Below are 21,628 nucleotides of genomic sequence, written 5' to 3'. Positions count from 1 at the left end.
TTTGTATCTTTGGGGTAAATACCCAGTAGTGCAATTGCTGGGTCATATGGTAGCTCTATTTTCAACTGTTTGAGGAACCTCCGTACTGTTTTCCAGAGTGGTTGCACCAGCTTGCATTCCCACCAAGAGTGTAGGAGGGTTCCCCTTTCTCCGCATCCCCGCCAACATCTGTCGTTTCCTGACTTGTTAATTTTAGCCATTCTGACAGGTGTGAGGTGGTATCTCATTGAGGTTTAGATTTGGATTTCCCTGATGCCGAGCGATGTTGAGCACTTTTTCACGTGTCTGTTGGCCATTTGGATGTCTTCTTTGGAAAAATGTCTGTTCATGTCTTCTGCCCATTTCTTGATGGGATTATTTGTTCTTTGGGTGTTGAGTTTGATAAGTTCTTTATAGATTTTGGATACTAGCCCTTTATCTGATTTGTCATTTGCAGATCTTTTCTCCCATTCTGTTGGTTGTCTTTAAGTCCATTCATTCTTTTCTCATAGGCTGCTTCTCTGTGTGAGAGGCTTAGAGAACCAGAACCCATTAGTCTGAGACAGGACCCAGGCAGAAGATCTTACCCATCTTCTGGTCTCCCCTTTATAAAGCTGACGCCAAAGCTGTGCCTTCCTCTCCCTGGGTTTGCCACGTCTGTGTCTGGTTAATTGTATAAAGCTTTCTCTGACTCCCGGGATATGGGATCTAAACTAGTTAGCAATATCACTTTTTAAAACAGACACATTTGTTACTCTATGGCCGTCTCATATTACATACTTTCTAAAATTGGAGAGGATTTTTTTTTCTTTCTTTGAAGCATGATATAATTGCTGCTTGTATAAAATAGCTTGACACGTGGGTGGATGTAATGCCTACTCTGAGGTTTCCCAGAGAGGAGTGGAGGGAGAGTGTTGCAATCAACTGCCAGCTCAGTGGCGGGTTCCTTCCGAAGTGTGGTGAGAATGTGTGGCTGTAGGAGTCTGGTGGGAAATGCCTCTCCAGGACGTTGCAGTTGGCCTCCTGAGCACCAGGGCCTGTTTGTAGCTTCGGAGTCAAGTTGGGAGGTCCTGCCCCTGCTTCACACAGCAGCTCTCTGCCCACGCTTTCCTCCCTTGGTGTAGGTCCCTTTTGTCTGGTTAGCTTTGCTTTCACCTTGTTTTTGTATTGTGAGATTTCCTTCTTTCTTATTTTGGACATATTAGCCTCCTCTAACTGAATTGTAGCCTTGCCTGATGAGGGGCTTGAGATAATTTGGGCAGGATTTCAAAGCCCTGCAAGTTTATAGTTACAGGTGAAGAGTAGATGCAAGCAAGGGATTCAAAGTTCACACCATCAGCTGGCATGGTAGGAGAAGGACCTTCTCCAGTCAGAGGGCCTCGACAGCAGCAACATCGGGACTGTGCTGACAGCACCTGTCCCTGGTGTTCTTTCAGTGCCCAACACAGGATTCTCGGTCACTGAGCTTTACCTGCCATGGAGATTTTTTTTTTTTTTTTTTTTTTTTTTTTTTACCGATACCATGACTCTTCTTTCACCCTCCAAGAAGAAGTGAATCCAGCAGCTGTGAGGCCTAAAGAGTCTGTGGCACCTGTATCCATTTTGGTCCTGTGTGGTAGTCTGGTTGATGGCAGCCATTGTGTCCCCAGCCCCTAACCCCTGCATAAGCAGGATTGTTTATTTCTGGAAGAGAAGAGGATCATAGAGAATTGCTGTAAAGGGCAAATTAGTTGGAACCTTTTGTTCTAGTTATTGTGGTATAACAAATCATCCCAAACTTAGCAATATAAAAGAATAACAATTATTTGTTTTCTCTCATGGTTCTGGAGGTTGACTGGGCTCAGCCAGACAGTTCTTCAGCTGCTCAGAGTTCTTCATGCATTGGCCATCAGATGGTGGTTGGGACTAGAGGCATTGCAAAGGCTTTCTCACATGTCTAGCAGTTGATGCTGGCTGTTGGCCAGAACACCTACACGTGGCTTCACCACATGGCCAATGCTTCCTCACAGTATGGTGGCTGGCTTCCAAGAGCTAGTATCTCAGAAGCTATAAAGTTTTTTCTATGACCGTGCCTTGGAATTCATACAGTGTCTTACTCTTGTCTCATTATGTTCATTGAAAGCAAGCCACTCGAATAACCCATGTTCAAGGCGAGAGGAATTAGACTTTCCTTATTGACAGGAGGAATGTCAAAGAATTATGGATGTGTTTTAAAACCATCACAGCTCTTTTGATGCCATTCTTCGTCCAAATTGGATACTTTTTGAAATTTTACTTTTTAAAGGAGATTTCTAGCAGAAGAGACATATGGTGCACAAAATAGTCCAGCAGGCTGTTCATCTGCGGCTCTTTGCTACCCAGGTGGAAAGGGAGACTACACCCTATGGCAGTATTTGGTTGCAAGCCAACAGTTTGACATGCTTCAGCTGGTGTTCACATCCTTTGGGTAGAATTAGTTCTCCCTCCTAATCAGTAATTGAAGTGCTCTTGTCTTTTCCCTACACATCAATCATGGTAGTACCTCCACCCCCTTCATCTCTGCCAAGAATACTGAGAAATTGTAAGGAAGAAGAGATCAGAGTGTCTGAACTTTTTTTTTTTTTAAAGACTTTATTTATTTGAGAGAGAATGCAAGCACAAGCAGCAGAGGGGCAGAGAGAGAAACAGACTTCCTGCTGAGCAGGGAGCCCGACGCGGGGCTCGATCCCAGAACCCTGAGATCATGACCTGAGCCGAAGGCAGACAGACGCCCAACTGACTGAGCCACCCACGCGCTCCAGAGTTTCTGAACTTTTATAATTCTTTACAGCTCATTATTCTCACTACTTTCTGTTTCCTTATCAGTTCTTCACCTCCCCCCCTTTTTTTTTAATCTTCTCCCAGTACTTTGCTGAGACCTTTCATCTGGCAGAGCTACCCCAGGCTAGATTTGGCTTCAAAACACATTGGCATTTTGCTCATTGCAGTCTTCAACTGCTTAATCATTGAGATCTGCTGACATTTTAAGAACAAACCTTTTGTTTTTCTGAAACTCAGAGAGTGTGCTTCCCGTTGTTTTGAAATTAGTTCTCTAGAAAGAGACTATGTACAGACCATCTGTGCTCCAAGTCCATGCTACAGAGACTCTCAGGTTTGAAGAGTATGTGCAATCTTTTAGGACTGCCCCTGCTATTAACTAGCTTAGACCAAGTGGCCGGCATCATCAGAGGTCTTTATTCTAAGCTCCTTGAGAGTTAGAAACCACAATTCTTCTTGAATCTCTGCAACACCTAGCACGTACTAAGGTCTCAGAAAATAGTTGTCAGTTATTTGATGTATTTCATGTTCTTTTTTTTTTTTTGAATATAGTTGACACACAATGTTACATTAGTTTCAGGTGTACAACAGTGTTTCCACAAGTTTATACGTTATGCTGCTTTGACTACAGCATAGCTGCCATCTGCCACCGTACATCACTGTTACAGGATCATTGACGGTATTCCTTCTGCTGTGCCTTTTATTCCCATGACTTATTACAAAACTGGAATCCTGTATCTCCCACCCCTGCACTCATTTTGCCCATCCCCTACCCACCTCCCCTCTGGCATTCCTCAGTTTGTTCTTTATATTTATAGGTCTGATTCTACTTTTTATTTATTCATTTGTTTTATTTTTTAGATTACACATATGAATGAAGTCATATGGTATTTGTCTTTCTCACTCTGACTTATTCACTTAGCATAATACCCTCTGGGTCCATCCATGTTGTCTCAAATGACACAGTCTCATCCCTTTTTTTGGCTGCATAACATATTCCGTTGTGTATGTATACCACATCTTTTTAAAAAAATTTTTACATTTTAATTCCATTATAGTTAACATACAGTGTTAAATTACTTTCAGGTGCACAATATGATTGTGATTCAGTAATTCTATACATGACTCAGTGCTCATCATGAATCCCCTTCACCTGTTTCATCCACCCCCCCCATCATCAGTTTGTTCTGTATAGTTGGGAGTCTGTGTTTTGGGTTCTCTTTCTCTTTTCCTTTGTTCATTTGTTTCTTAACTTCCACATATGAATGAAATCATGCAGTATTTGTTTTTGTCTGACTGACTTATTTTACTTAGCATTATACTCTCTAGTTCCATCCATGTTTTTGCAAATGGCAAGATTCATTTTTATGGCTGAGTAATATTCCGTGATATATATATCCACCACATCTTTCTGCATTGGGCACCGCGGTGTACCGGGATTGCTGGCAGCGGCCAGGCTGGCCCAGGTGCAGAATCCCTGGCTCTGAGGCCTTGGGCCCAAAGCCAGGCCGGGCCTCCTGAGCAACAGCCCTACACGGGCCTCCATCGCACTGTGGGGTTTTCATATATGACCTTTATTGTGTCACAGTACGTTCCTGGCAACCCCACTTGTTGGGAGTTTTCATCATGAATGGATTTTGAATGTTGTCAAATGCTTTTTAGGCATCTAGAAAGATGATCATATGATTTTTTTTCATTTTGGTGATGTGCTCTATCACACTGACAGATTTGTGAATATTGAACCATCTTTGCATCCCTGGAATAAATCCCATGTGATCATGGTGGATGATCTTTTAATGTATTACTGTATGCAGTTTGCTCATATTTTGTTGAGGATTTTACATCTGTGTTCATTAGTCATATTGGCCTGTAGTTTTCTTGTTTTGTGGTTATTTTATGTTCTTTTTTTAAAAAATATATTTTATTTTAAAGATTTTATTTGACAGAGACAGAGTGCACACAAGCAGGGGGAGCAGCATGCAGAGGGAGAAGCAGGCTGCCCGCTGAGCAGGGAGCCTGACATGGGGCTTGATCCCAGGACCCCGAGATCATGACCTGAGCTGAAGGCAGATGTTTCACTGAGCCACCCAGGGCCCCATTATTTCACATTCTTAAAACTGGATTTATGCCAAAGTAAAAAAGGAAAAAAGGTGAAATAAGGATTTCTTTAGAAGCTTCTGAAGCCCTTATCCAGTAAGATAAAGATTTTTCAGTGGCCGATGGATAGGCTTCTGTTTCCTGTCTCTTGGAATGCTCCTTCTTAGGATCCAGGCACTGTGGCTTTAAGGAGAAAGGAGGCCCACATGGAGGAGGCCTGAGGACCCTTTGCACTAGCTGAGCTCTCAGTCCAGCCACAGGAGTGTGGCCATTGTGAAGATTCTAGCCAACATCAGATGAAACAGAAAACCCCATCAGTGAACCACACATTTGAGAGAAATCACAAATTGTCTTTTTAGCTAAAAAAAAAAAAAAAAAAAAATCTTCTTGAGTTATTTTAAAGTATATTCACAGTTTATTCCTCTCTGTAAATCTTGTGAGAATCATCTACCTGACGTGATTTCCAATGTTACTTACTATGTGTCACATAAAAATAGCTCAAATAAGAGTCCAAAGAGCAGAGACAGACATCGTTTTGAACACGGTTTAGTGTCTTCACAGGAATGGTGGCTGGAGCATATGATACCTTCATATCTTAGTAGCCATCAGATGGAAAAGAGACTAGTGAAGAGCATCTTCCTAGCACCGTGGTGGGACTGAAGGTCAGAAAATGGCCAGTTGCCTAATACCAGTTCTTTCTCCATTCCCTCATTCTGAATTTTGGCTAAAGGTGACTGGCAAGAGGTTATGGTTGATTGACCAGGGCCACGGATCAGTTAAATAATTCAGTCTGTACACCAGTCTTGTAGTGCTGTGATTACAGTTAGTGCCTCAGTGAACTTCCAGATCATTACATGCATCTTTGGAGGTTGCTACCAAATAGTCAAAACTGGGAATTTATTCATTGAATGTCAAGGGTCTTTTGGACATCCCTGCTGGAAATTGTCATTTTGGTCACGTAGGTAATGATGATTCAGCACAGTTTATGTGAACTGAAACGTGGAGAGGTTATGTGACCTCCTGCATTAATATTTTCTTTGCTACTATGGGTGCCCTCCACCTGTCACTTGTGCTGTAACATCCCATGGGACCCCTTCCCCTCCCGTACACACTGTAGACTTCTACTTTGCTTGGACCCGTCTGATGGATATCTTTAGTATTGAGTTGTTTGGGAAGTGAAGAGAAACAAGAGCTTCGTATTATTTTTTATAATTCCTTTTCCTTGTAGAAGATGAATGCTGCCAGAGGCAAGGGAGGTAAAACTAGGTGCTCTAAGAGTCAGGTAGTCATTCCTTTCACAGAAGAATATTTATTGAGCACTTTCTGTGGTACCATCCTAAAAACTGGAGATATGGCAGTTAAAGTTCTTTCTTCAAGAGACTGACATTCTAGTGGGCTGTAACATAGAGCATGTAACTCCCACGTCCTTCTCTTCAATTGGGAAAAGAGATAAATGTCACCTCTGCACTACTTATTGAACATTAGTGTCCCTCACCCTGTTTCCTGTTAAAGAATCTTAAAGCGCAGTCACATTTTGGATGCATACCAGCTTTTTGAGCAGTTCTTAAGTTGCTTGATATGGGACTGTAGGTTGAGGATGGCTAAGATGAAGTCTTGAGGGGATTCTGAGATCCTCCTCCAAACTGAAGGTCTGTGAAAGGCCTATTGTGTGCTGAGGGTTATGGACAGTCTGTCACTGTAATACAAATTAAGTGCAAGAGAGTGAGAGAGACAAAAAGAGAGGAAGCCAGCTTTATTTTTTTAAAAGATTTTATTTATTTGATAGCACAAGCGGGGAGCGGCAGGCAGAGGGAGAAGCAGGCTCCCCGCTGAGCAAGGACGCCGACGCAGGGACTTGATCCCAGGACCCTGGGATCGTGACCTGAGCCGAAGGCAGCCGCTTAACGACTGAACCACCCAGGCGCCCCAGGAAATCAGCTTTAGAAAGAACTGGCAGTGGGTTTAGACTAGAGGTTCACAGGGATATTAATGTTTGGATGGATGGATAGATAAAAATTAGAAAACCTGAAGACTAGGGTGTTTTTATTTCTTTTTATTTTATTTTTTTAAATTTTATTTATTTGACAGAGAGAGGGAGGAAGCGGGGGAGAGAGAGAGAGCACACATACAAGTAGGGGGACCAGGAGAGGGAGAAGCAGACTCTCCGCTGAGCAGGGAGCCCTCCCTGCCAGGCTCCATCCCAGGACCCCGGGATCATGACCTGAGTTGGAGAAGACAGATGCTTGACCCACTGAGCCACCCAGGCGCCCCTGGATGTTTTTTTTTTAACATGGAAAATTGGCCCAGCGACCTCAGGTTCTGGCGGGTGATTTTCCATCCAAGTCAACAAGGGCAGATTTAAATCTCTGCAGCAGACGGCTCCCCAGCCCTGATCAATAGGGCTGGTAATTGAATTAGAAAACATTCTGAGCTGTCGGCTAATTATGCTATTCAGGCAATTGCTTTGTCCACGTGGATTTCATCCTTGAATTGCTTAAGTGACTTTCTCACTGGGAGGGGAAGTCAGCTTCCATGATGGAGACAGATATTTTGCATCACCCTAAATTATGCTTCCTGTGCTTCCCTAGGGCAATACTTTGCCATTTCACGTTATTACAGACATTGTTGTATGAGTTTTGATTGACATTAATTTTGTTCTAATTTGTGTTTCAGTCTGATATTTATTTCCAGGTCTGTGAGTGTTTCCAGGTCTATGTTACTCCAGTGCTCAACTGCTCTTTTCTTTCACTAAAGGCAAATAACCAATTTGATTTTCCTTTTTCCAGCAACAATTAAAACAATTTAAAGGGCCCCAGTTGTGCTTAACATATGAAAGCTGTTGATGGTAAAGAAATCAATTTAGAACAGCAGCTATAGTGTTAGAAGTGGAGAATTCAAGCCAACTTGTTTTTTGGATTTAAAAAAATCAAAATCAGTATACACATACAAAGGTGTGTATATTGATGGTTTGCTCACTTTTTCTTTTAGAAGACATTAGTGGCTTTAGATGTTAAAGGTAGATAATGCTCTTAAAGACGACAAGCAGAATCTCCAAGAGAAAAGGAGATTCACCTTCTAATAAGGTTTTTTTCCAATACCAAGCTCTGATGATAAATAAATTCTTCTTAGCTTCTCCTTATATAGAGTCCCCACCTTTTATATAGTTTTGTGTTCAGGCTTAACTAGAAATGACTAATTGCTTCCTGAACACATAATAATAGAATTTGATGCTGAATTTCTTGTAATTGTGTCCTGAGGAAGCATGACAGAATCAGGATGCTTCATGGATCTCTTGATGTATCCAAGTCAGACCTATGCTTGTCCTTAGCAAGATGGTTATTACAAACCACCCATCAGTGGGACTTCGAATTCCCCTTTGAGACTAGGAATCTTCTGTCCACCCCTGTTTTTCTGGCACTTAAACCATTGCATGATACGGTGCTCAGTCACTGGTGGAAGAACTGAATTGAGTTAAACTCAGATATCATTTGTATAAAATCCCTGCCTCACTCTCTTCAGCATCCTTCTTTCACCTTTGCTCCCTCCCTGCCTTCCATTCATCCATCCATCCATCCATCCAACATCTGTTTTCCAGAATGTACTATGTGCCAGACACTGTGCTGTTGGTAAATAAAACAGACTTGGTCCCAGATATCTGGGGGCGGGGTGTGGGGGACAGACAATAAACAAGTTAACCAACAAATAAATGTAAATTGTGCAGAGTGTAAGAAACATACAAGGTGCCCTGGGAGAGATTAACTGTGTTAGAAATGGAAACCTGGGCTTTCCTGGGGTGTCACAAGACCCCTCCAAGGTGGCCTCTAGGATGAGTCAGACTCAGTTATGAGAAAAACAGGGTGGAAGCGTGTTCCAGGGACAGGAGGGAAAGCATGCAGAGGCTATAGGGAGGGAAGCACTGGGAGGAGGCGGGTGTGGGGGAGTGGAGTGGACCGGAGGACAATGAGCAAGGGCAGGCGGGACAAGGAGGTGAGGGCCAGATCTCCTAGGGCTTTGTAGACCATGAGAAAGAGTTTGGATTTTATTTAAGCCAGTTTTCTGGCTGGTGCTGAGTGGACAGAGCATTTAACCCAAGATCCTGTAGATTTGGTTATGATTGAGCATGTTGCCTTTCTGTTGAGTGTATCTTGGAATGTTGGAGAAAATGAAATGAGATACAGTAAACGCTTTTTCTACACCTGTGCAACCCTCAGTGTTTGTCCTCTCTTCTTAATGGGAATATTATCACTTTGAACTTTGGTATCAGCTTTTAGTATTTAGTGGATGCCGCGTCGTGGTTATGTATCATTGACATTCTGTATCTCCCAACTAGATCACTCGTATTGGCCATTTATGTTTCTTTTCTCTGTTCATGTTCTTTGTCATTTTTCCCTACAGAGTCATTTGTCTTCTTGATTACAGAAATAATTCACATGTGCTCGCTGCTCATCCTTTCCTATGTATTGCACGTATTTTGTCCCAGTCTCCTTCATCTTTTTCCCTTTGTCTCAGCCCACCTTTGCCTTCAGCAGTAATGCATAGTGGCCCTTCTTCCACTTCAGGGTAATTGGTATTTTGATGATGTCCCCTGTATGGCCCAGGATCTCTTCTGGAGTTTCTGGGCAGGATCTATCAGCATACCAAGAAAAATAGTCCGTTACCATTTACTATCTTGCCCAATAGACACTTCGTTTTTTTACATTTTGTACTTATTTTATAAATAACTTATAAAAATAAGAGGATAGTAAAACAAAAACAAAAACCTTCATTTGAAATCTTATTAATTAAGTGTAGTAAACCTGAATCTTCCGTGTTCTCCCGGTTTGGAGTAGATATACATAGATACATGGACACCTGAAATGGACACCTCTGAATGCAGTTGTCGTGCATGGACCTGGAATATATTCATCTTGAAAATACTGGTTCCAAACTTTAAATATATCTCCAGTAGGTTCTAGCTTACCACTTCTGGTTGTTCTAGCACTTGCATCATCAAAATGAAAAACTAGAATTTTTTGAAACCTTTAATGGCTCATAATTTTGTCGAAGAGACTATAACTATATCTTCTTGGCTCCACAATTCAGACATTTTCATTCTTTGATACCAACTAAAATGGTAGATCCATTGAATTTTTAAATTTCTTTCCCATATATACGTTTCTAGTCACCTTTGTATACTAACCCGCCTTCAGCATTTGTCCACTTATGAACTGTATCAAATAAAATTTGGCCCACAGACATCATAAAAGATGAAAGAATATGGTCATACGCCCTTTTTAAGTGTAACAGGATGGTGTAGGTTCTTGCGGCAAAACACTGAATGATGAGGTCCTCCCTGTGGAATGACTAACTGAATCAAAATACCTTATCTTCTTTTTGTTCTGAGAAATACATTGCTCACTCATTAATTCTTGAGTTTGAGAAGATTCATCCATATACACTGTAGAGCATACAGTCATCTCAAGACTCCTAGTCTGAACTTGTACTTAGGATCAGTGTTACCATCCTTGCTAGGGATGCTGCTCTTTGTCTCTGTACACTCATCTTCTGATATAATAGTTGTGAAATCTCTCTTTCTGTTCATTTTCTTCTCATTGTCATTATGGGCAGAAAATTTAAAAATCCTGGATTCTCAACCGTGTTCAATGAAAGCTAAAAGCCGACTGCAAAGATAGTGTCTCAGGTCTTTTATACCTTATTGGAAGATGATACAATAATTTGGGCAATGCAATTAGAAAATTGCAGATATAATATAATAGTGATTACTTTTGCATCATCTTTTTTGGTGATTTCATCATTTTCCTTTGTCTTATTTTAGTTTTTTAAAAAAATATAGTTGTAATTAATCCGAGATACAGGAAAAAAATAAAGCCACTAAGGTCCCATAATATAACTTAAATTTATAAAAGGTAGCAGTGGATCCATGTGGTAATTACAAGATAGAATGAGTTTTATTCTATTTTTAAAAATAAGTAGAATTTCTCTTTGTTCTTAGGAAGACTCTAAAACAAATAAAATTATGAAATAACAGTCTTCCCAAATAGTAAGGAATTATTCAAAAAAAGAAAGTGAAAAACTCAGATTGGGCCCAGCAGACCTAATATTCTACTGGAGCTGCCTGAAGGGCTGAGGTGACCATGTTAGTGAGGTTTTGATCACAGAGTCCACTGGAATGGAAATGACACTTAATTAGTCTTAGCCTCTCTTTACTTCACTGAGGCTTGCAGGAGTTTGCTGTGGCTTAGCATTTTCTGTTCTGACCTTCCCCTTCTCTGTGCAGCGTGGACAGAAAGGATAAACTAACTTCTTTTTGACTGAGGTGGGTGCTTCCTCCTCCTGTTCATTTTGTTAGCAGGCCTGCTTTATCTTGTGTGTCTCTTCTAAGCCTCTTTTCCATCAAAGCCCTCGAGCTGTTAGCTGTTGAAGTAAAGTGCATCTCTGTTGAGCACAGAGCACTGCCAGAGTCCCATTTGGGGAGAATCTAAGAGGTGTGTATGCCAAGCACGGTATCATTGTGTGCAGGCACTGCAGGAGCCTGCCAAAGCCAGGGGGAGGCTGCCAGTACAAATGCCACGTTGACATGACATTTACAAGTTTAGAGTCTGGAAGAGGACTGGCAGCAGAACACTCTTCAGCTCCCTCACTTAGGGTGGCAGTAACTGGGCCAACTTTGGATTTTCAGACTCAGAAAGCATAGTCAAGGAATAAGACTTCATACAGAATTCCAGACTCTCGCAGCCACATTTTCTAGGAAGTGATGAATTTGGTTAGCTGGTGTCTGGGATGCAGGATAAACCATAGTGCAGATCAAGAGTGCAGGTGACCCAGTGCAGAACCTGGAATCAAATCTGGATTTGAATGAGGCGCTATTGCTTTACTGTGTGGCCTTGAGCACGTTACTTTGTGTTAGCCTCGGTTGCCCATCTATAAAGTAGGGATCATAACAGCACTTTGCTCATGGGGTTATTGGGTGAATTAAATAATATCTTTAAAAGTGTGAGCACTTTTTCCAGTGCTTGTCCAATACCGAGTGCTCAATACCTGTGAGGCATTTTTCACATTCTTCAGAAAGTCATGAGAAATTCAGGTTTTCTGCCGTTTGTGTATTTTAGTAACAAGTGGGTATATTATCACCCGCCAGGGACATGAGCTTGTGTATTCTCTCTCTCTCTCTGATTTAGGCATTGCCAGAGCACTGCGCAGGAAGCCCAGCACATAGTTTTCTTTGCCTGTCCTAGGGAACTTAGAACTGGCATCAGGATCATTGGAGCGTGTGGTATCTCTACAGGCTCTTAGATACAGAAACCACCTGGGTGTTAAGAATTTATTCCAGTAATAGCAGTGGTTTGATGGACCTGGAACTTTTCTGTGGCATATTTTATGCAAAGTGAAGGTCTAGAGCTATTCTGAAGGAAACACGGTGGCTTATGACGGTCACCATCTTTTCGGTGTTGGTAACAAGAGATTTGGTCTGATTAAATCTGTTTTCTTGATCTAGTAGTTAAAGGACACATTTTTCTGTGCTACATACATAGAATATGATCCTTGCCACCACACTTAGGTAACTTCCTTTCATCATTTTCAACACTGTTAGTAAATTCCCTCCAATGATAAAATTCTGTCTTGTCTTTTTCTTTTTTCTTTGTTTTTCAGATCTTCAAGGTTGCTGCGGGCATTCTATGTCCCCTTTCTGTCAGATCAGTATACAGCATATGCAAACTATACCATCCTCAAACCCCGGAAAGCAAAGCAAATCAGGAAGAAAAGCGGAGGTTAGCAACACGCCTGTGGCCCCAAAGGACGACCATCCTGTTAACTAGTGATTGCACTGACAGGACTCCCTCCAACTCATCATTTGTAACATTTCTAATAAAGGCTGTCTCACACAGACGCTGGAATCTGGGTGCTTTGGGGCTGGTCAGAGTCATTCCCATTCATGTCTTGCCTTGGTCTCTGTTCTGCATGTAAATTTGCAGCTGGGCAGAAAAAGGCCCTAAAGTCTGGTAGATATGTTGCTCTACATCTTACTGTTTTTCTTCTGTTCAATTATTTGCTAGAGCGGAGAAGAGCAGAACCACCTTACAGGAAGAATTGAAAATCCCTGAACTGGATGGCTGCGTTAAACTGCTCTCCATACTCTGGCCTGGCATCTGAGAACTAGCAAGCCTCTTTGGGGCCATATGGGCTTCTCCACCAAAGCTGTTTGGCAGCTCCTAGCAGACCTTGTTCAAATCCTAGTGCTGAAAATGAGCACAGCCTAATTTCCAACCTACATGTCCTTTTCACCTTGTGCAAGACTAAGCTTCTCTAAAGCACTTCACAGGACAAGGACCCTGTCCTGGAGATATCTCAGGAAAAAGGCAACCATTTGAGGAACTGGAACCTAATTTCATTATATAGGATGCCTCTTATTTTCATTTTATTTCCTTTACAACAAACTGTAATTATGTTTTCTTTAAGTTTTAGCATGCTGTTTCTTGAATTTAAGACTTCTCTGTATAAAGAAGGGTATCAACAGACCAGACCTAATTGTACACGACATATTTGGAGAAAATTAATTCTATCACTTGGTAGGTTTGGATGACCTCCCATTTTTAAGTAATGTATTCTGAGGCCATTTCTGAGGAAATTAAGAATTTCCCTTTATTTTTTAAAAACCCTAGTGGAAAAGGCCAGTGTATATTTATAGCATCTATTTTTGAGTCTGTCTATTGCAAAGCACATTCTGCATGGGGCCCTTCTAGTCAAATAGGCAATGATAAGGACCTAATTAAAATGTAGTAAGTATATACTGTTACTTTACATACAGTGTCCCACAGTTTACAAAGCACTTTCATGTTATCTCATTTGGTCCTCACGTCATGACGAGAGGTAGACAAGGCAAGTGGTTTTATCCCCATTTTATAGATGATGACTTCGGGGTGGGGGTGGGGTGGGGAAGGTCAAGTGGTGTGCCCAAGGTCATGTGACCAGCTAGTAACAGAGCTAGGGCTGGACCCTGGTCCCCTCACTACCCCCTAGTGCTCTCCCCTAGTGCTCTTCCATACTTCCTCTCTTGACTCTGAAGACATTACTTGGAAGAATGATGGTGTTGGCCAGAGACCCGCTTGATAGTGTAACTTTCTATTTTAAGGAAGACTTTTATCTGTATTTCTTTGAGTTCTTCAGAGCCTCCACTGTGCCTGTCTGACCATCACAGCAGCACCCTACCATGCAGCCCAGCCTGTGGCAGGAAAGTAGTGCTCATGTTTGGAAGCCCTGCTCCTTTGCAGCCGATCTCCTATCAGTTGCGTTCCCACATAGGCCATCTGGGGTCCTATTCTAAGGTGCCTTATTTCCCTCAAGGTAATTGTGTCTAGGATCTGCAAATAGGATGAAGCTATTTTCCAGAGGTTTCATCTTTCATTTTTCAAAGAGAAGGGCTTTCTCCAACAGAAATTGATCCCAAGAGAGGAGAAGAAAAGTCATAGGGGAGGAAATGGCTTGTTCCCACATGACAGGTCTCCTCTTCGGGATCCCTCTAATGGAATTTCTGGGGTTGAAGCGCTGGAGAGGAACTCAGTCTAGACAGTTTAGAACAGTAACTGGAGAGTGAAGATAAGCCAGGGTCCCACTTGCTGCTTTAAAGATTTCCGGCATTTAACCCTCAGTGCTTGGTTCCTGCTTTCCGAGCCAAATATTGGCACCTGTGGTCTGACTACAGGGTAGAGAATATTTGGTGAAAGATCTTGTCCTACCTGCAGGAACAGTGTCCCGTCTTTCACAATGGCTAAAGCCCTCTACTTTTTGCAGAGGTAAATGAGTTCCATTACAGAGGTCCAGGGTGAGTAGCTCTTTTCCTAATCCGAGTGATAATGGTGCAGGTCTATTTTATCATCTTGCATGTTAAAAAAAAAAAAAAAAAAGCCTTATGAGTAAGAACTTACTGTAATAGAGCACAAAAAAGGTCACAGTTGATCCAGGGATTCCTTGGGAATATCCGTTCCTATCCCTTTTAAGACCTGGTTTTGGTTTCCTCTGTTGTAAGTTCATCTTTAGTGAGAGCACAATAGATTGCAGAACATTGTGCCAAATGCTATGGGTAAGAGATATAAAGGTGAATTTTTTTTTTTTTTTTTTTTTTGGTGAAAATGAGTATTTCTCATGTGATGTTATATAACCACCTTTAAGAAAAATCTCCATCTCAGCAATACAGGGAGGCTAGCTGTGCCTGAGAAAAAGAGTTTCAAAAACACCTGGTCACACAAGCATCTCTCTTCTAGAGAACCAGTGTTTAGCATGAGCTACCATAAGCTCTGCTTCCCATAAGGATGAAGTCTCCAAGGCACTTGTTTCTCCACAGGTTGTTGAGTATTGAAGAATGAAGGACTACAGATTATTTGTAAGAACCTTTGATTACGGAGCTGAGCGAGGGAGTGGTTGTACTTGGCAGTTTCAGGGCTTGCTGATCTCTAAAGTTTATTTATGTTTTAATAATCTCTGTGTGGGGCTCAGATCACAACCCTGAGGTCAAGAGTCACATGCTCTTCCGACTGAGCCAGACAGGTGCCCCCCTAATCTCTAGGTCTTAAGCAGCCTTATCTGAATCCCAGATCTTAAGACACTGAGCCCCATCACTGAACCAGACACTGTATTGGCATCTATTATCAAAGTGTGCCTATCACCTGGTACACTTTGAGGAAAGACCAGTCACTTTAATCTCTTGGGATAATCCTAGAAAATGGGAACCCCTACTCTTTCTTATTGAATTCAAGTTTAGAAACAGATTGTTTTAAATCAAGGTGGTTCTTGATCTCAACCATTTATTTGGGTCATTTTTCCTGGTTCGGAGTTCTGGGAAAGAGTGTTAAAAACTCATGTGATTTTATAGCATTAGATCTGGAATGACTGTTAGGACAAAGCACCAATGGCAGTCCTTCATTGTGTGTTGCATTTCATGGCATTTATTGAAATAATTCACTGTGGGGGCGCCTGGGTGGCTCAGATGGTTGAGCATCTGCCTTCAGCTCGGGTCATGATTCCAGAGTCCTGGGATCGAGTCCCACGTCGGGCTCCCTGCTCCGCAGGGAGTCTGCCTCTCCCTCTGACCCTCCTCCCTCTCATGCTCTCTATCTCTCATTCTCTCTCTCTCTCTCTCTCTCAAATAAATAAATAAAATCTTAAAAAAAATAATTCACTGTGATTATGCTGTCATCTATCCAGTGTCAGGCAGCTATGCTTTTAATTAAGTTATTTTCTCTGAAGAGGGAAAAGAGGCACAATTTCATCCTTGCCTCCACAGCCTATTAAAGCTCATGTGTTAATTCATTCTTAAGTTACTACATGAAATGCCTTGAGTAAATGGATAGATGGACGTGTGCTCAGCTTTGCTCTTTGGCAACAGATCAGGCTTCCGAACGGCATTGTTGGATTTCAGAGGCCCTCTGGTGTTTTGGTAAATCTAGATGAATGTTGCCTTGCATTTTTCCAGTATATATGACCATGTAATTCGTGCTGCACACGAAATCAGGAAGCGGTGCAGTGTTGAAGCAAGAGTCTTGTCCAATTCATTTGTCTTCCTGATCCCTGTACTTTATCTCCCTTGTCAGTGTTTGTATTACATACATGTATTTTCTGTAAAAGAAAAAGTTAAATAAATCTTGGCAATTTGATTTTCCTGTTCTTAGGGTGATATTTTCTCTTTTGCATCTAGCTTTTAAATCTTTGGTGGGGATTGATACCTCCTCCCATCTCCCCCACTCTGACCCTTCAGTGTATAGACCTGCCTTCCCCAGGCCAAATAGCCTGGAAGGTTTATTCTGAAAGCTCTAGGAAGAAGCCTTTGTTTGTGAAAGCCCGTGAGGGTTAGTGTTATTGTACTTGTGGAAAAACCAAGCCTCGGGACGGTTACTCAACGTGTCAGTGTTGTGCCTAAAAAGTGATTATTTTTCCGGATCCACCTTAGGTTTTTGGATGAAAAATCTCTGGACTGTGACAGTCTTAACATTCATAGAAGCATGGATCTGGTAATATTTAACATTTAGGTAATTTCCCCCTTTGTTGGGGGTTGTCAGGAGTAGTAAAAGTTTTTTGTGAATGAATTCCTGACACCATTCCCATACCTTGTACCTATAGCCAATAACTCTTAGTAGTTATCTGGTTTTATACGACTGGTTATCAGTTTTCTTTCTGTAGGACCCAAAATGCCCACGAAACTTGGTTTGTTTTATTTCTTTCAAGTCATTTCAGAGAAGGGTGCTTTATTAATATAATTCCAGGAGGGAGAGGTCCACAGTCTTAATTTATTTTTCTCTGTCTAGAATGTCATCCTTCACTCTGTTACTGACTTTTAAGGCCAGCTTGAGTCTGTGTCTCATCTATGAAGCCGTTCTGGACTTCAGAATTACTTCCTTTCCTGACCCCTCTTGAGGACCTAGTGTCTTTACTAATGGCCGGGGACCTTGACTTGGAACCCTTGTAAACCTGCCTCTCAAGAACATCGCTGGTACATCTGTGGCAAAGCCCATGTCACGCTTGTGTGTGTTCTTAGCACTTAACGCAGTTCCCCGAACATTTTGGTAGTGTACGTGTTTGTTGACAATGAAGAAAGAAAAGTCAAAAGAAACCTGCAACCAATATACAGCTTTTGCTTTCAATTTGGCAGATTTTTGAAAACATAGCAAGTTGTAAGTCCTCTGGTACTCCCAAGGGCAGTTTGGAAAGTGTGAATATGGCTCAATATTGTGCATATTTTAAGAATTCTCCTGAAGTACACAGACTTTCACACTAAGGCAGATTCCCCAGAGTACCTTCTAAAAAGAGATTTGGTACCTTTATTGACTATATCTATTACTATTTGATTTTGGAGGGTCAGACTTAGCTCAGGAGACATTCTGAATGAGTTTGGGGAAGATGGTGCCTCCCCTCCCGGTGTGAAGAAGCGCTCCATTCCTATCAGCCCCACTAGGAAAAAGGTCTAACTGCAGGATGGCTTTGTAAGGGATACATTCAAATTCAATAATGCCAAGCTAGCAGGTGATTTTTTAAAACTGAAGGCTGTTTTGGCTCTCATCAGCTGTAGAGTTCAACATAGACCTGACACTGAAACAAATCATAAGTAATGGATTTGATTAAAAAAAAGGCAAATTTAGATAAGGGTATGAAGTTACAGAATTGTAGCGATGCAGACTGGGGATTCCTATTGTACCTTCTTTGCATAAAGAGCTCATGATGAAATTAAGAGTAGGATTAAATAGCGTTTTACCTGAGTAAAAAACCTGAGCATTCAAAAAAAATTGCTTCACGTGACCCTTAGGTATCTTCATAAAATACTTAAGAGTGGCAGCGTTTTTTGTTCTTGTTTTTTGCTTCTAGTTCCTGGGTTGCTTGTTGTGTGATTACATGCCTGGAGATGAAAGTATGAACAATTGACTCTCACTGGTTCCAATGCATGAGTTAAAATGAATTCTGACTAGGGTTCTTCACAGACTTAAAACCACAGGTTCCAGCCATTACCTACCGTAGGAGGGTTCTCTTTGACCTCCGTTGGCCTGCGGAACTGTGTTTGGCAACGGGTGCCATTGTCCTGTATTTGCCATTTTATTTTATTTTATTTTATTTTTTAAAGATATTTATTTATTTGAGAGAGAGAGAATGAGAGATAGAAAGCACGAGAGGGAGGAGGGTCAGAGGGAGAAGCAGACTCCCTGCTGAGCAGGGAGCCCGATGTGGGACTCGATCCCGGGACTCCAGGATCATGACCTGAGCCGAAGGCAGTCGCTTAACCAACTGAGCCACCCAGGCGCCCTGTATTTGCCATTTTAACTCTTGAATCTCAAATCGCCAAATGAGAAGGGTGCGCTCTTTGGTCTGTTTGCTAGCTGCTTCAGCAGCATCACCCTCAGTGCTGCAGAGGATGTGACCAATAGAGCGGTGATTCTCAGCCAGAGCTGCGTGAGAGACTCGCCTGGGGACCTTTTACAAAATTGCTGCTATCTGCTTGAGCCCCCCAAGAAATTCTGATTTAGTGGCTGCACATGGGCCCTGGTATCATTAAAAAAAACCCCAAAAAACAAACAAACTTTTTTTGTGATTTTCTATCCACTGCTATTGATATTAGAGGTTGGAAGTCCAACAATCATGCCAGAGATCCAAGATAATTGAGGAGGCAAAACGTTTGGTGTTCTTTTCCAGTTACAATCCCTGGCTATGCACCGAGGCTTCCATCCACACCTCTTGCCATGCCCCCCCCCAACCTTATATTTTTTGTTGTTTTTTTTTTTTACTGACTCTCAAACCTTACCTGCCCTTATTACCCATTCTCTCTGGGCCTTGCTTTCTGGGAAACAATTAACTAATATGATACTGATGTACACTAATGGATGTTAATAATTTACTGTAGTTCTCTTCCCACTGACCCTCTCAGCACTTCGGAATGGTAACACATCTGGAAAAGAGAAATGACCCATTTTGGCGATTTCAGAGCCATTCAAGTGCCATTTTATTGATTGATTGGGAGGAGAGTGAGGAAGGCTGCCTGGCCTTCAAGTTCAAACCTTATCGATCAGCACTGCTCAGCCTGCTCAGATAAGAGCCTGTGGCACCCCTGAGTGGAATGAAACACGTGTAGGTGGGTAGTGAGCCCTGTGCAGGACTTACTGGGTGAGCCTACTTCGTAGGTCTTACATATACTTCACTCTGGGACATGTGCACTGGAGACCTCCCCTTCATTGCCGTGCTGCTGGCCTGTGGCGGAGCCTCTCTGGAGCTACTGCTGTCTTCCTCCCCCTCCACGCACACACGGACGTGAGAGCAAAGGTTAATCTCATTTTGAGAGAAATGACCTGAAATGTGCCCACTCAACCAACGAGAAAACGCTATGTGTCATTCAGCAGTTGGCCTTACTTCTTTCTTGCCTCTATTAACAAAACGTCTCTCAGCCTCCCTGGTATTTCCGAGAATATATTCTCATTTTTTTTTTCTTGCCAGTAAAATATTTGTGGAGTTCTGTAGCAAAAGAGGCTGGTTTTACGGTGCCACATTTATAAAAGAATCTTAGGCATTTTTTTTTTTTTTAAGTATTCCCTTCCCTTGGGCCTTTTCTATAATTGTGTTTTCAGTCTGTGATTACTGGAGATATTTTAAAAAATAACACCAAAGTTTAAGTTTGTTGCCATGGTTTTTTGTGTGTTTTTTTTTTTTTTTGGTCTTGTTTTTGTTTTACTTCCAAGTATCACTGTTTCTGAAAGCTTGTCGAGGCAGCCCTGCCCGCGGTGCCCTCATGGAGACTTCTCTAAGTGCCCAGCAGAGGGCAGGCCATTCTCACTGAAAACTTCACAGCTCCTTTTCTTCCAGGAAGCTAATCTGTTTCAGTATTTGCTGTATTCTTGGGTGTATAAAATTTAGTATAAATGGAAATATCAGAGCTACATTTCTTTAGAATCTGTATCCCTACATTGCTGTAATTACAAAAATTTCCTGGAGGAAACCATGCCCATGATTAACAGGGGATGGATCATCCATCACAAAAGTGATTCCCTGGTTGGGAAATGATTCACGGGTCAGTTCTTTTCAGTTAATTTCAGTTCTCTTTAACATGGCGTCGATGGTATTCATAGGTAATAAAAGGCATGTATTTGGTGTTGGGGGGTGGCTACTTTCAGGTGTAATTATCTGCCGTTTGCCCATCGTCAAGGTTCCAAACATGAGTAAACTGCATCCTACACACAAATCTTGACTTTACCTCTGCTCACTGATATTGTCAGAGGCAACCCACAGGATATGTGAATGGGCAGGGTGCTCCCCTCCATCAGATGCCAACACATTACCTCCAGCACAGTAGCTCAAAGGAAAGTACTAGCGCTTAGCAGCGCTTAGCACCCCTGTAAAGTAACAGCCTAGGGTTAGCCTGGTGATGGGTATTAAAGACGGCACGTTCTGAATGGAGCACTGGGTGTTATACGCAAACAATGAATCATGGAACACTACATCAAAAACTAACGATGTAATGTATGGTGATTAACATAAAATAAAATTAAAAAAAAAAAAAACCTCTGATTGCTCCTCCTGTACAGGGCATGGGATGATAAGCAAACATTTGCTGAACATGTACATTTAAAAGTGTAGGGTACCCACAGACAGGCCTTGAGGACCAGACAAGTGCAGCTCTTTGATATAGATTTTCTTCTTTATCTGTGTGAAACTTGATAGATACCCTCTTTTGAACTCAATCTTAAAACTATACGGAGAATGTATTCTTGGTTTCTTTTTGCCTTTTATTTAAGTTATGGAATGCTTCATGAATTTGCAGGTCATTCTTGTGAGAGGCCACACTGATCTTCTCTGTATCATTCCAATGTTAGTATAGGTGCTGTCGAAGCAAGCATAGAGGTTCGGGTCTGGGTGTTTTTTTTTGTTTTTTTTTTGTACTTTTTCCTTTCTTACACCCTCTAGATTGTCAGATTTGCTCTGCAGAGAAATAATATCACTAACGTCTATTAAGCATTTAAGCCTGCAGGACTGTTTCAAGTTCCTTTTTTCTCATATAATCCTTACAACAACCTTATGAGTTTGATAACTGTTATTATCCTCTTCATAAACTAATACCAGGAGATATTACATGTCTTACCCAAGATCACCTAGCTAGGAAGTTGCAGACCTGGGATTCAAACGCAGGCAGTCTGACTCCAGATCCTGTCTCTTAACCATGACTTCATACTCCCTATTTCAAGACCTCTTTGGAGTCCACAGTCCTTGAGCTCCTTTTTTGGATATTACGTTG

The 21,628-nt window shown here is 41.8% G+C and overlaps 1 protein-coding gene and 1 non-coding gene across 6 annotated transcripts in view; one reads left to right on the top strand and one right to left on the bottom strand.

Annotated features, from left to right (window-relative positions):
- Positions 1 to 15,998, top strand: part of ALG9 (ALG9 alpha-1,2-mannosyltransferase) — an 89,317-nt gene extending 73,319 nt beyond the window's left edge. For all 5 annotated transcript variants that reach the window (XM_025893643.2, XM_073903732.1, XM_025893644.2 and 2 more), the window contains 2 exons: positions 12,523 to 12,641; positions 12,927 to 15,998. In XM_025893643.2, the coding sequence (XP_025749428.1) occupies positions 12,523 to 12,641; positions 12,927 to 12,964 (157 nt within the window). In that variant the 3' untranslated portion in view covers positions 12,965 to 15,998. The remainder of the gene's footprint in view (positions 1 to 12,522; positions 12,642 to 12,926) is intronic.
- A 5,129-nt stretch (positions 15,999 to 21,127) lies between these two features.
- Positions 21,128 to 21,233, bottom strand: LOC112840660 (U6 spliceosomal RNA). The gene has a single exon (XR_003212553.1). It is a non-coding gene; the product is annotated as a U6 spliceosomal RNA (small nuclear RNA).
- Positions 21,234 to 21,628: the final 395 nt, after the last annotated feature.

The sequence above is a fragment of the Callorhinus ursinus genome, unplaced genomic scaffold, assembly GCF_003265705.2.
Source record: "Callorhinus ursinus isolate GAN/ISIS: 27379988/994484 unplaced genomic scaffold, GSC_fseal_2.0 scaffold19, whole genome shotgun sequence".
NCBI lineage: Eukaryota > Metazoa > Chordata > Mammalia > Carnivora > Otariidae > Callorhinus > Callorhinus ursinus.
Note: the sequence above shows the minus strand (reverse complement) of the source record. Positions and strands in the feature narration are given on the sequence as shown.